Source organism: Thermobia domestica, chromosome 11 (assembly GCF_964235325.1).
Source record: "Thermobia domestica chromosome 11, izTheDome1.hap1.1, whole genome shotgun sequence".
In the NCBI taxonomy this organism is placed as follows: Eukaryota; Metazoa; Arthropoda; class Insecta; order Zygentoma; family Lepismatidae; genus Thermobia; species Thermobia domestica.
The window spans coordinates 17,637,671-17,652,717 of NC_137464.1; the positions used below are offsets into that span (position 1 = coordinate 17,637,671).

The 15,047-nt window shown below is 35.4% G+C and overlaps 4 protein-coding genes across 4 annotated transcripts in view; 1 reads left to right on the forward strand and 3 right to left on the reverse strand.

Annotated features, from left to right (window-relative positions):
* The window catches only part of LOC145663928 (cancer-related nucleoside-triphosphatase homolog), a 32,471-nt gene extending 31,570 nt beyond the window's left edge, over nt 1–901 (forward strand). Inside the window, exon 5 of the mRNA XM_081730133.1 lies at nt 405–901. Coding sequence (XP_081586259.1) covers nt 405–470 — 66 coding nt within the window. The 3' untranslated portion in view covers nt 471–901. The remainder of the gene's footprint in view (nt 1–404) is intronic.
* Nucleotides 902–7,900: 6,999 nt separating this feature from the next.
* LOC145664931 (zinc finger MYM-type protein 1-like) lies at nt 7,901–8,803 on the reverse strand. Its single transcript, XM_081732042.1, has one exon. The coding sequence runs from the start codon at nt 8,801–8,803 to the stop codon at nt 7,901–7,903; it is 903 nt and encodes a 300-aa protein (XP_081588168.1).
* Nucleotides 8,804–9,292: 489 nt separating this feature from the next.
* Nucleotides 9,293–9,946, reverse strand: LOC145664932 (zinc finger MYM-type protein 1-like). The gene has a single exon (XM_081732043.1). The coding sequence runs from the start codon at nt 9,944–9,946 to the stop codon at nt 9,293–9,295; it is 654 nt and encodes a 217-aa protein (XP_081588169.1).
* Nucleotides 9,947–12,786: 2,840 nt separating this feature from the next.
* Nucleotides 12,787–15,047, reverse strand: part of PpD3 (protein phosphatase D3) — a 34,677-nt gene continuing 32,416 nt past the window's right edge. Inside the window, exons 10-11 of the mRNA XM_081730135.1 lie at nt 14,338–14,419; nt 12,787–13,718 (exon numbers count right to left, since the gene is read on the reverse strand). Of these exons, the coding sequence (XP_081586261.1) occupies nt 13,659–13,718; nt 14,338–14,419 (142 nt within the window). The 3' untranslated portion in view covers nt 12,787–13,658. The remainder of the gene's footprint in view (nt 13,719–14,337; nt 14,420–15,047) is intronic.

Here is a 15,047-nt window from a genome sequence, read left to right on the forward strand (position 1 = left end):
AAATGTACATGGGCAGGCTTTTTTTTTTTTTTTTTTTTTTTTTTTTTTTGCTGAACTTTGAGCGCTAAGCGGCTGGACAATCTCCTAGATGAGGGAGTTAAAAATTATTTTTTCTTTTTTTTTTTTAAAAAAACTTTTTTGGTCTGTTTCGTGAAACATCGTTTATTATTTGTTTAATTAGTTTGTTATTTTAAAAATGAACATGAGTTTTGTTTGACGTTGTACAAGGCTGCAGATTTATTTAGTTGATATGCTGAAAAATTATTTTGAACGGAATTTGATGTTCAGGTTGCAACATTCAGTTTCTGCCACAAAGTGAAATGATCACGTTTTCTTTCTGTATGGTTTAATGCACCATTTAATAATTGTAGTATAATTATTCTTTTATCTTCCTTTTTTTTCAGGTTGATCGAAGTAATCGGGACAGTTTAACCCAAGAAATTGTTGAAAGGCTTTTGTCAGCAAGATAAAAAAAAATCCATACTTTTGTTTTCATCTGAGTCCAACTGTAAATATAAGACTGAAACAGTGTATTTGAAAACCTTTTGTACTGTATCGTTTTACTGAAACGAGTTACTCAATAAAGAAAGTAGAACACCAGTAGTGAAAACAAAATTTCAATGTCGGCTACCGGCTTTTTTTATTATTATTATTATTATTATTATATAAACAAATCAACTTCCTTACAGACAAGCAGATAGCTGTACAAAATATAATTTCGTCCTCAAGATGGAATTTCTTTATAATTTTGACGGATTTTACTATTATTCTGAAGATTTCCCCCTTTATCGTTTAGGATCCGACAGGTCAAGCTGTATACCTGAGTTAAAATTGGCTTCATACAATCATCATTGTAATTATTTGTTATTTTAAAATAAAGTTTCATTGTTGAATGTAGGTACTGTATGCTCTACATATTTCTTACAGATTTCCTTTATACCGCTCTAATATCGAAAGATAACAATTATTATTTATTTAGACAAAGAAAAGCAATTCATAACTCTTCGTTCAATTCAGATATTGAGTATATACTGCTTCTTTTTGACATGTCCATGCTAATAGTGGAAACCCGTGTATGTTCTGTTTATTCCTGATAATGAAAACCAAGATTGATATCCCGGGCTTAAAAGTGTCAATTGCTCTATTTTTACCTGCTTATGTGAATAACTTAGAATTTATCTTCCCGTAAGTTGATTTCTGTTAGTTGACTGTATTAACTTTTTGATATGCTGTATGAAACTTATTCAAAAGATTGCCTAAAAATCTATCTATATATATAAAAGAGAACGTACAATTTTTTGTCCGCTCATCACGCTAATACGGCTGAACCAATTTCTTTCATTTTTGGGGGGTTATTAGGATTTGGACCCTAGATGGTTTTTATCATATCACTTTAATTTTTAATTACCAGTGTCTTGAGATAATTGACCATTCAGGTGTCCATAACGTACAAATCCTTTGTTATTAGTTCATCATAGGTAAAAATAAACGTATTTATATGCAACCCGCATGACCGTGTCACTCGGCGGGTTAACATAAATGACAGGCGATATACAGCGGAAAATAGCTTGAATCTTCTGTTTAAAATTTTTTAATTGATTTGCTTATTTTTACAGACACTTTTACAATATGCCAGCACCGGGATGACCGCAGCGAAGCGGGGCGGGTTAACATAAATGACAGGCGATATAATGTTAAGATTTACTGCAATCTTCTATGGTTTTTATCATATCACTTGAAAGCGAAAAAGTAAAAATTATCTAAGTAACAAAGTTTATTGCGTTCCGGGGTGACCGCAGCGAAGCGGGGTGAACGCTGCTAGTTACTGAATACAAGTGAAGTTACTGAATTAATTAAAATTCTGAATACTGTAAATTGTTATTTTTTAAATATATTATCCCAAGACATGTTTAAATTTTCTTGGTATGGGTTAAGAAATTGCCTGTGATGCTTATATGGCAAATTTAAATATGTTGATCTGTAGTATAACGTCTTGTATAAAACTTGTAGCAAGTATAGCACACCAGCTGCAGGGCTTGATCAAAAATAAAAGCCTCCATACCAAATACTGTGATTCCCCATCGGTATTGCTGTTGATTTGATCGGTATAAATGATGGTATGAGTTGTTTGTGCATCATATAATATTGTATTATTAATAAGAATAGGAATACGCATGCAAATGCAATAGCGGAGAAACAGTCTTTCAGAACATATAATATTGTTCTAAATATAAAACGTTACTGAAAAGATGTCGAGGCAGTATATGGTAGCATTGACGTACAAATTCAAGAGATCAACATTGTTGCATGGGAATTTTAGTTGCCTCAGAAAGTGACTGGTATAATCAATAAATCTGTTTTAATAACAGAAATGTCCATTTAGCAACATTTTGTTTTACTCATTATAATTTTCATATTTGTAATTCTTTTCCTATGAAATTTGCCACAAATATACATTTCCCGATTATACACATAGTATCAGTATTAAAAGTACCCTGCAAAATCACTATCAAGTTATATTCTTACAAGAAGACAGTTATAGATATGCTACAATCATTTTGGACATGAGTGTACCTACAAGTATATCCTTGCATTTTTTTCTGTTCCGCCTCTAGTTTGATTCCCACTGTAAGTTCATTTGAGTGTGGTTCCTATCTTGCTTGATCGAGCTTTGGTGCTGGAAGCAGATGCTGAATTCTAAAACAATAAACTATTGGAATTAAGTCGTCTATTGGAATTAAGGGGAGAGATGTCCTTTGGCTAGCCTCTGATACTAATTTTAAAGTAGATTATTGCTGCTGCTTTAACAGACTGCACATTTTTTTGAGCTTGGTAAAATGAAGTTAATTTTCTCTCAAATTATCTACTTATACAGTTATTTGTAAAGACCGGTTTATCTACCAGCATTTGTCCTTTTCTCCCCTCTCTCTCTCTTCCTTTTACATTAATTATACGATAAAGAGTTATTTAACCCATTTGTGCCTAGAAGTTTATTTCTGAGAGTGTTTTATTTACTTTATTTTAAGTTGAATTGAGAAATGTGGCCTACGTTTGTGAAGTCTTCATGGATGATCCAGGAAAAGGAAAGAATAGGAAACTTTCGTCGAAAAATAGAATATATTGTACGAAATCATAATCCATATCCTTTGTTAGATTAGGAAACACAAAATTCTTCCGTAACCCCCATTATGCCCTTTGCCCCTTTTTAAGGGCATCATTTTTTTAACTTTTATTTTTAAAACACAAAGATTTAAATAGAAAAGAAATCTTTTAGTTTTACGTTCCACGATTGTCGGCTAGGCTAAAGCAGACGGTGATGATGGGAAATGAATTAAATGGTGGAATGAATACAGTGGGAGGAAACGGGAAAACCCGAGAAAATTCACACACACACGGTGTTTGGCCACCACAAAGTTCACTTGGCGCGAGCTGGGATTAAACCAAGAACCCCAGGCACCAGAGGTGAATGTTCTATCACTGAGCCACTGCAGCCCTAAGATCTAAAGAGAATATTTAGACGTACGTTGAAATAGTTTCCTTCCTCTCTACTTCAGTAATACAAGGACATTTTAGTAAATTAATATTAAATATGTACCTTTTTTCTGCTGCCATTGCGTTATGTAGATAACACTCCTTTCAGTGCGAACTCCTGTGCATCGTGAGAATACAAAAGACTGTTGCGAAGTACTAAACATACTCAGTGCACTCAGAAGGAAATCACAAAAGGCAAGAAAAGTGCCTCGCGCATGAAGAAAAAAAAAATAATGCAGGGAAAATGAACCATCCCTTTTAGGGGCTATGGGAGTGAATAGGTATTTTTAAAAAAAATAATAATTACCTTTAAAGACTTGGACGTCGCTACAAGAAATTACTGAAGTTTTCCCAGTGAGAAACGTGATTTGTATGTTGTAATACTGGCTCAGTCGACAGGCATGAAATTCAAAGTACAACGGCGAGAAATGCACAGCATGGCAAAATGGCAACATATGCCCATTATAACATTCTTCTAATCAATTTGTATGTTTGTTGAATTTTACCGTTCCTTTTCAGCTCCGAGGCTACACGAGATGTTGATCTATAATTTAAAGTGGAATCCGAACTACTGTAATGCAATCAAATTTAAATTGTCTCCTACCGAGAATCGAAGCCGGGACCATGTGCACCAAAATCGCACGCTACCTATTAGACCAGCAGAAAAGACTCATATGGACCAGGAATACTTCCAAGACTATGTGTGTTATGTTGTAGCAGCTACTAACCTATAAACTTTGCCGTACGTATATTATTTAGAAAATAGGCCATTCATCTTTCTTTATTATTTAGTCACTAATAAGTGTGATACAAATTTGCATTGCAAAATCTTTTATTTAGTTCTCTCTTCCATTCTTGATAATTATAGTCGATAAGTTTGAGGATTTCTCACTCATTTCCACGTTGCTTGATGTGATTTTTTGAAAATTTAATTTATTTCTAACGTATGATTCAAGTTGTATAGAGTATTTTCACATCTTTCAACAGAACATTGCTTGTATGACAGATGTATACGCAAAAATCACGACATTCCAATTAAGATACAAGACATTCCCTGTATCTTTAATGTTTTTTATTCTGAAATTGACATTTTTAATCAAGAAAACCAGGACATTTTTACCTTTTTAAAAACGTCATTTACGCTCGTTTCTGACATAGGCCTTCCTCCCTCCCCCCTTTTGCAGATGTTGTTGGGTAACAAAAGTATTTCACGAAACATGATTTTCCAGTAGTATAGAGCAAATAAGACCAGACAGGTAGTGGGGAGAATGTTCTCATATCCTCGATATTTCTCACAATTTGCTTCTGTAGTCAAGTTGGAACACCTCATTTACATCCTCGGAACATCTAAATGTTTCATTCGTTAGGCTAAAAATACTTCTCATAGATCGTCTATATTGTCTAATAGATACTAGTTTCCTACTGGGAATCGGACTCGAGACCATTGCAGCAAAGGTAACCTTTACTTGAATATAAACATAAGTACCAAACAAGAATTTTAGGAATGATCCAAAAAATGGATCAAAAAATTACGATTTTGGCCAATAATTAATTTTTGGATCAGGGACCACAAAATTTTTGAACAGTCCTTAAATCGAGGTTTCGTATTTTCTACGGAATAAGCACATCATACTAAGTTAAGTGATAGCTGGGTTTGGCTACACTATATGTAGTTCTCCAGGTATAAGGCCTACAACAAAATTTTTGCCTGAAATATATTGTCTTTTGATCCAAAAATTGGGGGATATGAGAACAAAAAACGATGGTAACTCCTACCACAGGAGAACAATGTGAGAAAGAAAGTCTTGTCTGCTAGGCATCGGTACACCTCATCAGAGTGTCCAAAGGATTAACTGTCATTTGACCGTCGACAGAATTATCGAAGCGCGACGAATGGTGAACTATCAGCAAAGTCGCCATCGCTCTGAGATTTTGTTGGGTAACAGTTGGAAGTGTGTACCAACAATATCTAAATTCTTGACAGACGGGCAGCGAAATATATACAGTGTGGGCGAGGAACGAGTTCTCCGGCGGCTAACCATGATAATAACGCAACGAAAGCAAGTTCTACTATAAATCACCAGTTTTAAACCCAAATACTATGTACGGGGCATTGTGGATCATGCAACTTGTTTATAGGCAGCCTGCGATATACCTCGTACTCTTTATACTACGCTGTTTCCGCAGTTATTCGAGATTGAGAAGAAGATATGGATTATCAGATAGGTGCGTTTAATATTTTGCCCCTTAACATTTTAGTTCCAGGAAGGTATATTTTATCAATTTTCATTTGTGATTCATTTAAATGTATAAAAAGGGAAAAAGAAATTAGGTGTTTTATACAAGAGAATACTTCAAATGTATTAAATCAAGGCTCATTCCTTAAATAACCATGAAAATCTAAAATGTGACCATGGTTGTTACATGCTTGTTATTTTGTGGTGCGGGACTGGCACAAACGCGTCCCACCATGACGTTTAAAAAGAGGTGAGGTGAGGTGAGGTGATGTGATTTTGAGTTTAACGTCCCTTTCAGCAGCGAGGCTATATGGACGGGACCTACGGATTAACGTGGAATCCAAAACACATGAGGACGTTTGGAAAGTTACGTAAGATGGCAGCATCCTTTCAGGATTGCTCTATGCTGGGGCAGCGAAATGATCTTAGATTTCTGTTGAGTGAAGGCGTTAAGACGCGACAGAAATCTATTGCCACATAACAGTTCAATACGGTGACAACTGTATGAGTTGAAGGCAAGTTTACGAGTAAGCTGAGAAGTTTAAACAGAGTATAGCCGGTGTTGAAGATTCTCCGCATCCAGGTCGCTCTTTTAAGCAATCACAACTTTGTTTTAAGACTACAAGAGTCTTGAACATTACATGCCCAGAGTTCGCCATGAAAACGGTATGACCTACTCCAACCTTTTGCTCGAAAAAAACTAAAACCAATCACTCTAAATACAGAAACAATATGGTATCCAATGGTTTGATTTTGTTCCATGATAATGCGAGACCAAACATTCCCAACGCCATATTGTCTAACCACCAAGAATCCACGGTTTGAGTCCTTACCATACTTTCCATATTCGCCCGATATTGCATCTTCAAATTTGCATGCTTTTGGACCACTTAAATATCCACTTAGTGAAGGTTCGAGAATGACGAAGTCCAGTCAGCAGTGCATGAATATTTGCAGACGAGTTCATTTTTTTCCCTGAGTGATCAGTGCCCTTGCCAAGCGCTAGCGAAGGTGCACTGAACTAAAAGGGGAAACAACATGTTAAAAAATTATTAATGGTGATATTTATGTTTGTAATAAATATTCTGCAAAAACATTTTCCAGGTTACTTATTAAATGAGCCTTGGACATATTTAGACTGCCATGACATACATTTTTAGTTACTGTTCTAAAACCAATGAGGAAATTTTAACAAAAGTTGAAGAGGAAAACATATTAGGTATTAAGAAGAAACTACATTAAGGATGGAATAAGAAGTAAGGTAGGGGTGTAAAAAAAATTTAAAATAAAATGAAGTAAAGGTAGTATATTGTAGTTGGTGAACGGCATTGGAGAAGATAATTATTTTGCCTAAACCAAAGGCTAATGAAGAACCGATGTACACTCATGTCCAAAATTATTGTCGCATGTCTATAAATATGTTGTTGTTAGGAATATAATTTGATAACAAGTTCGCCCGGTATTTCTTATAATATTATATGTATAACCGACAAAGACATGTATGTGGCAAATTTCATATCAAAAGAGCAGTAAATAAGAACAATAAAACGAAAATAAAACTTTCTTATCCATTTAGCACCATTTTGTTTTACTCATTCTCAGTGGCGTCTCGTGAGGTGGATGTTAGGGCGTTGCAAGAAAGAAAAAATATATTAATCCTCACAACCATAGGCGAAACTAGAGGGGACCACCTCTCCCCAGGAGCAAAGTTGGGCCAACCCACTTTTTTTTTTCTGATCGAAAATAATGTGATAAGTTATCCTCAATTTACGCATAACTATTTTATTAGCGTTTGCATTCGACATACGGTGACTATACTTTGCCCACCCATCGATTTCTTGAATATAATCTGTACCTGTAAGTTCTCGCAATTTTCGAAAGTAAGGGAAAATGGCCATCCCCAGCAAAATGTCCTAGTTACACCAATGCCTACAACCTATAAATAGCAATTTTCTTCTAACAATTTAGTCTGGAAATTATAAAGATGAATCAAGGAGGATGTTATTACGTAAGCAATACATTTAATGAGAATAATTATATAAGGAAAATATACCTTCAAAATATGAAGCTGAAGATCAAAAACAAGCAAAATATGAAACTGAAAATCAAAATCAAAATCAATTTACTTACAATTACTTGAATTCCAGCTCGAGTCGTCTTTCTTTACGTAGAAACCTCTGGATCACTGCATCATAGAATTTGGATTTGTCTCCCTCTCGTAACTTGGATAACAGTTCTCTTTCAATGGAAATGAGGCTTAAATTCGTCATTCGGTGCTCGGTCTGAGTAGCGCGGCAGAACGTGTGGATCCTTTTCAGTGACGAAAACGATCTCTCGACAGATGATGTGGAAGGTACTGTTACAATCAGCATAGCTAACTTATAAATCTCCGTGAATCCACTCACCAGATTCATATCCATCAAATATTGAATGATCTCAATGGGCGTTTTATTTGATTCCTCATTGGAAGCGTACCACACATGTAGTTCATTTTGTAGTTTGGACAAATTAAAAACATCACCATAAACTACCTGCAGCTTTTTTAACAAATCGTGAGGAAAGTTTTCTCGTTTGTTGAAGAACTTCAGTTTAGATGGGTTTAGGAGATCAAAATACTGCAATTTTTCGAAAGACGCAAATCTAATTGTAATCTGATTACTGATGTTGTCAATGATTTCAAAGTACAGTCTCCGGCAATGATCCTTCTGTGATTCCTCATTTAATCTCCTTCTTTTTATCTGAATCACTTCTTCGTCCCCTACATCTCTATCAACAGAAGACCAGACTATTTCAAAATTCTCTCTTTCCTTTTGCAGTTGGTTTTGAAATTCAGTAATTTTATTACTGCAGTATAAAATATCAACATCCCTAGACTGGAGTATATTGAACAATATATCTGAGAAAGCAAGTAAATTGGACAAAACCTTTATTAAAAATATATTTTCAAAATTCCTTAGGAAGCTAGTAAATCCTCTGCCTTTCATTGCAGTTAAATTGTCGAAGTCTCCACTTTCACTAACATGATCAAAAAACATAATCAATGATTCTCTGTTTTCACTGACCGTATGAATAAGTCTAGAGGTAAAGTTCCATCGAGTACAAGATAATGATGGTAGCTTTTTTGACATGAAAGCAGAAAGTTCGTGCAACCCCTTTGGGGAATGAGAAAAAAAAAGACAGGCAGTGATTTAAGACCGCAAAAAAATGTTTTAAGCTCTTTGTTGCATTCCAATGACTGTTGCAAAACTAAATTCATTACATGAGCATAGCAATGTGTAAAGAAAGCTTTAGGATACTTTTCCAACACTTTGCTTTGAAGGCCATTGAGATGGCCGCTCATCACCGAAGACCCATCGTATGTCTGGGCAATTAATTTGTCCGCGCATTTATAGGTATTCATTATTTCATTAACATGATTGAAAAGCGCCGCTGCAGTTTTATCAGCACTGATGTCATGCAAGAAATCCAAGAAATCTCCGTTGTCGAAAAATATCGTAGAACAGTTGACAATTGCGATTTATTGCTTACATCTGAAGTTTCTCAAGCATAATAGCTACGAACTCTGTGTTCTGAATTTCGTGGTAAATTTCGTCTCTCAGTACATCGGCAACAGAATTTATCAAATCATTCTGAATGCTTGCTGAAGTTCCACGGAAAACTGAAGAAGTCTGTAAGTATTCTTTTAATGTGGAATCAAACTCTGCACTTGCAATAAGAAATTCCACATAATTTCCCTTGTTTAGAGATGCTGCTTGCTCGTTATGAGATCTGAATGGTAGCTCCTGCTTTGCTAAATAGCAGACGGCATTAATCAACCTCTTTAATATTTCCCTATTTTTCTTTACTTTTTCGTTGTGCAACTCAATGTCAGCCCTTCGTTGGGAATCCAAAAGTACGTCTATTCTTGTTGGAGTTGCAATGAAGGTATTAAATTTAAAAAAGCTAGAAAGATGCATTTCAGACTTACCATGCTTCTTCACTGCAGTATTAAGATGGTTCAAATCCTCGTACCCTTGATGATTCCACACATTTTTCTTAGTTGAAAATAGCAAACATGTCCAACAGTAAAATCTATTCACTACACTACACCCACAAAGCCAATCTGACATGTCGTACAACTCCATTCGAAAATGTGTCTCAAAACCAGCACCACTTTTGCCCTTCACAAGAGTTGACATCGTAAGATTAGGACACGGTCGACCACGGTCAATTATTTGTTTTTTCTCATTATAAGAAACTAATGAAAAAGGACTTTTTAATAGTTTTTGAATTACACTTTCACTAGTCATCTTAAAAAGCTTAAACCACTACACTCGTAAACGTGAAAGACAAGGGGACACCCAGTATTGCCAAATCAGAAAGCCAAAATATCTACTATCTACCCTACAATATATGTATAGCTTTGTAGTATATATATATATAAAAGTAATGATTCTCCTGAATCGAACTTTTCTCGGCTACCTAATAATTTCAATATAATAGGCCTATTTAATAAACAATCTCAAAATGTAGCAAGTGAAACAAATCCTTTTTGCGGCATTTAGAGACAACAGAAAAAACGGTTTTAAAGAAAGGAAAAAAAAAATTACCAAGCACTGGAAGACAGTAATAGGGGGCCCGAAACCGTAAGTCTTGCAGATGAGTCACTAACCTAAGTGAATGAAAATTAGGGAAAGGAAAAGGCAGAATGGAAAACCGTTCTGTAGCTCAGCGTCGTTTTTTTTTTTTTTTTTTTTCATCAATTGACCCTTCGAACACAATTTTATTGTTTCGAGAAAATAATGATGTTTCTTTTCACCGTGTTCCTTACACGTAAGAAGTCGATTGCACCTTTAACTTATGAATTGAACGATATGTTTAACAATTAAAAAAAAAATAGTCCGTAGATCGCACACACACAAAATTGCATTCTGCATTGTTATAAAAAAATCTGTACACCCACCGATAAATGTACAGACTTGGCAACGCTTTGAGAGAAGCAGAAAACTCAAGGCGTTGAGTTCTTTTCCAACGCCTTTGATCATAGAAGCATGAGGTGGGAAAACGAAGCGCATGCGCAGTATGAGTCTTCTAAAGCGACGAAAATACAGCCAAAGCGTGGCCAACGACTTACTCGCAGAGGTGCCTCCTCAAAACATAACGGAGATCGTGTAGCTTTTCTCGGTTCTTTCGCACTTCAACAGTTGATTTTGTCCCGTTAACAAGAGAAAAAAGTCCCTACTTCTCAGATCGTTTAATTAAATTAAAATACTCTTTTCTTAATTTTTCGTTGGGCGTTAACGCACGACTTGCACACCCAGAGAAGACGCTACTGCTCATTCTAATTTTCGTATTTATAATTCTTTTCCTATGAAATTTACCACAAATATACATTTCCCCATTATACACAGTATCAGTGTTAAAAATACCCTGCAAAATCATTATCATTTTACTTTCTTACAAGAAGACAGTTATAGATATGCAACAATCATTTTGGACATGAGTGCATTAACGTCTCCAACTTTGGGTTAAGTCACACCCTAGAGATGACGGAATAAGATAAGATTATGTTGACGATGATGTATTTCTGAAGTACGGAACGCGATACTGTTAGTACTGTTCTTGGTTAAAGATTCCATTCTTAAACATCGTTTGGTGAGGTTTTGCAGATGGACTACAGATCATATCTTCAATCAACTGAAGCGCTTTTTCATTTCGCATAATTCCCCATTAAAATTGGTAATTTGTTTCTCCCTCCAAACGAAAATCGAAGCTTCTTGAATTACATAACTCAAATAAAGATCTTACCTTATATCCGTGGAATCAAAAATTCTTTCAAACGGTCTCAATGTTCGCTGACATCTTTATTTCAATTCATTGCTAAAGTGGCATTGTATGGGTAGGTCCCCTCCTTCCTGTGGAAATTCGATTGAGAAAAAAACATAAAATCCTCACTTCTCAAACTATGTTGAATTTGGCTTCTTGAAAAAATGTCATAAACATGATATAGACTGTTCAATAGTTGAAGGTTGATATACACGTATATTCTTCCTGTTCGTAAAAAAAGAAGAAAGTTCGTGCTTTTTTTTTTTTTTTTTTTTTGATGGCGTTAATTTGTCTACCCGTTGAAAAGGAAGTGATGAATTTAAACTCATAAAATCAATATAGAATATACACTTAACACGTATTTGCGTTTCAGGTATCCTCAATGATATGCGAACAATAGAAAAGCGTCCCTCGCAATAAGCGAAAAAATATTTCTTGTGTAGCTGACGTTTTCTTATACAGGGAAGACGGATATATTGTAGAAAATTAACTGTTGTAAAGACTCAAAATTTGAAAATGCAATAAAATGACGACCATCTATTAAACTTCTGTTTTTTAAAAACGATGTCATGATCCCAACTATGATCCAAATTCCCTTTGTTCAGCTTTAGGGCAAGGGTCTTCAGTTTTGATGAATAACAATTCAAGCACATTTCTGTCAATGATGGATGACGCACATAACGATCTTCTGTATTTGAGGTATCCAATATGTATCCTACGAGGGGCTTTCAATAAGTTATCTACCTAGATAGGAAGGGAGAGGCGGAGCATGCACGCCAAGGCCACGTGGAGAACCTCGATGCGCACTTTGAGGTCAGTCGGAGCAACCTCAAAGTGTTTTTGTTACGCCGCGAACACTGGATTTGCAGGAGTTGGAGCATGTTCGGTCAAGTTTCTCACTAAAGAAGGGAAGGAACGAAACCTAGATCCACCATTGAGATCCTAAGAGCAAGCAAAGGAAACACCACGATTCCCCGCCTCCGAAGTTCGCCAGTGCATGACAAGGACTATATTTTTTCTGGGATTTCTTCGCTGTCCATAAAGTGGCGACGGTGCATAGACCCTCCATGGGCACTACATTCAAAAACAGTGATCACTCGGTGAGCCTAAATGCATTCCTTCCTGTAGGTAGATAACTTGTAGGACACCCCCTCGCATATCAACTATGAACAATTATTCTAGAGCAGAACTTAATAAATTAGAAATTTATAGCTTCAGTTATAAAGTAGGCTTTACCATTTACTCAATAAACAAAGCAGAACTAACAAAGCATATTAAAACAAACATTTCTCTTCTTTGCTAAACAAAACTGCTTCTCTTAAATATATATACACAATGTGAGATTATTCGTTATTTTCTGTACTACTATTTTTTTTTTTCTGCTATATAAATTAAACCATGATTTTGTACGCTCTTTAGACATAATCGTATTAACACTCGAAACCCTGAGGTGGAAACAGAAATAAAATTACTTTTAAAAAGAAGCAAACCAATGTACCATAATGCAGTCACATCAATCATACCTTTGGACTCTGTTATCACGTATGTCACCCAGCAAAACTGTCTTCAGAACATAAGAGGGGAAAGAAGACATTATAAAAGTACATGTTTGTTTCTAAAACTCAATTCCATTTGTTACAATTTCATTACATTAAATAAACGTACTAACAACAGCAACATAGTAAGCACAGTTTAGTGTACGTGTAAGCAATAAACTAAAAAGGTACATTTGCTTCATAATTCACTACGCCTTGTATCAACAATGCCAATCATAAACTATATTCAACATTCGACAGCAATGCTGGAATGGTCGCTGGGAAAGAGGTACAAACGAACATTTAATAACTGTGTGTGTGTATATATACATTACACATAAGGGGAGCGTTTGTTCATAGACAAATCACAGACTGCTGATCACTTGACCCCCTACTATTTCACTATTGCTCGAATATATCGCAAGAGTTGTCACACGATTCCAAGCAGCGAACTTCTCAACAGGCCTACTAAAAAGTTTTACAAGATCAAACTGGTCCAAGTTGAAGCACCACATATTCTTCGTGTAAAACAAGCAGTCACGACGTAATACTAGCAGAAAAGGCTTAGTACATTATCCGCGTAAGCCATAGGTTTTACATTTGGATGAGGCTGTAAAAAGAAAAATATGTAATTAGCACACTTTACATTGCTGTAAAATTTCTTGTTAAAGAGTTAATTATTTTGTTCAAAAATACACCGTTTTAAATTATAGAATCAAACTCAATTGAAAAACCAAATTAGGGGGCGCGGTGGCTCAGTGGTAGAGCGTTCACCTCCGGTGCTTGAGGTCTCTGGTTTAATTCCAACTCGCGCCGTGTGGACTTTGTGGTGGACAAACACCGTGCTCGTGGGTTTTCTCGAGGTTCTCCCGTTTCTTCCCACTTTCTTCATTCCACCATTTCATTCATTTCTCATCATTGCCGTCTCCTTTAGTCTAACCGGCATAACCGTGAGACGTAAAACTTAAAGATTTCATATATATATATATATATATATATATATATATATATATATATATATATATATAAATCACTATTTTCTCATTTGTTTTACTAGACCTAATTCAACGGGTTTATGAAAATGATTCAGAGTTTAATTTAGCCTTAAAAGTGTTTTATATATGAAAAAAAATATTCCTTAGCTTCTGAAATTAGATTAATTTCACTGACTTAGAAAGGTAAATCATTCCTATCTTTCTGCAAGTAAAAGTTTAAAACATAATGCTTACCACTGCTTCATATGTTGTAAACTGAGGTTTCATATCCTTCCCAGTTAGTGTTATAAAGGCTCCTTTGTTTCCCATGGTATCACTGAGTAAGAATAACATATTTAACAATAAGTACACATCATCTGCAAGTAGTTGTAATATGTAAATATACATTACGTATAAACTCAAAACAATTGCTATAAGACAAGCAATAATAGTAACAGTAGTTTGGAGCATGATTATGTATTTGTTAAAATACTCGTAAGTAAACGTATGGTCTTCATATTAACTTTCTTCCTCCCGTATTTTAAACTAGCAGAATACCGTTCTTCGCACGGGCAGGATACGTTCAATTTTGGACATAAGGGGCTGAATTTGGATTTAAATGGCATTGGAAGTATCACTGTTCATCTCAGCGACACCGAAAACTATGGATTCGACATAATATTGGTCATTTTCTATCATTTTTATGCATCTCCCCCTTCCTCTCTCCCAAGTTGCGAGACTGAATTTGGATTTAAAAGTGGCATCGAAAGGGTCACTTCATCTCAGCGACCCTGAAAACTATGGATTCGACACCAATATCTGTCACTGTCGATATTTTTTAAATATATATATCCTCCCTCCCCTAAGTTACACCGTCAAAGTAAAATGATAAAAACCATTCCAGGCTCGAACCTCATCTATGGTGAAAATTTAATTGAGATCAGTCCGGTGATTCAAGAGTTTAT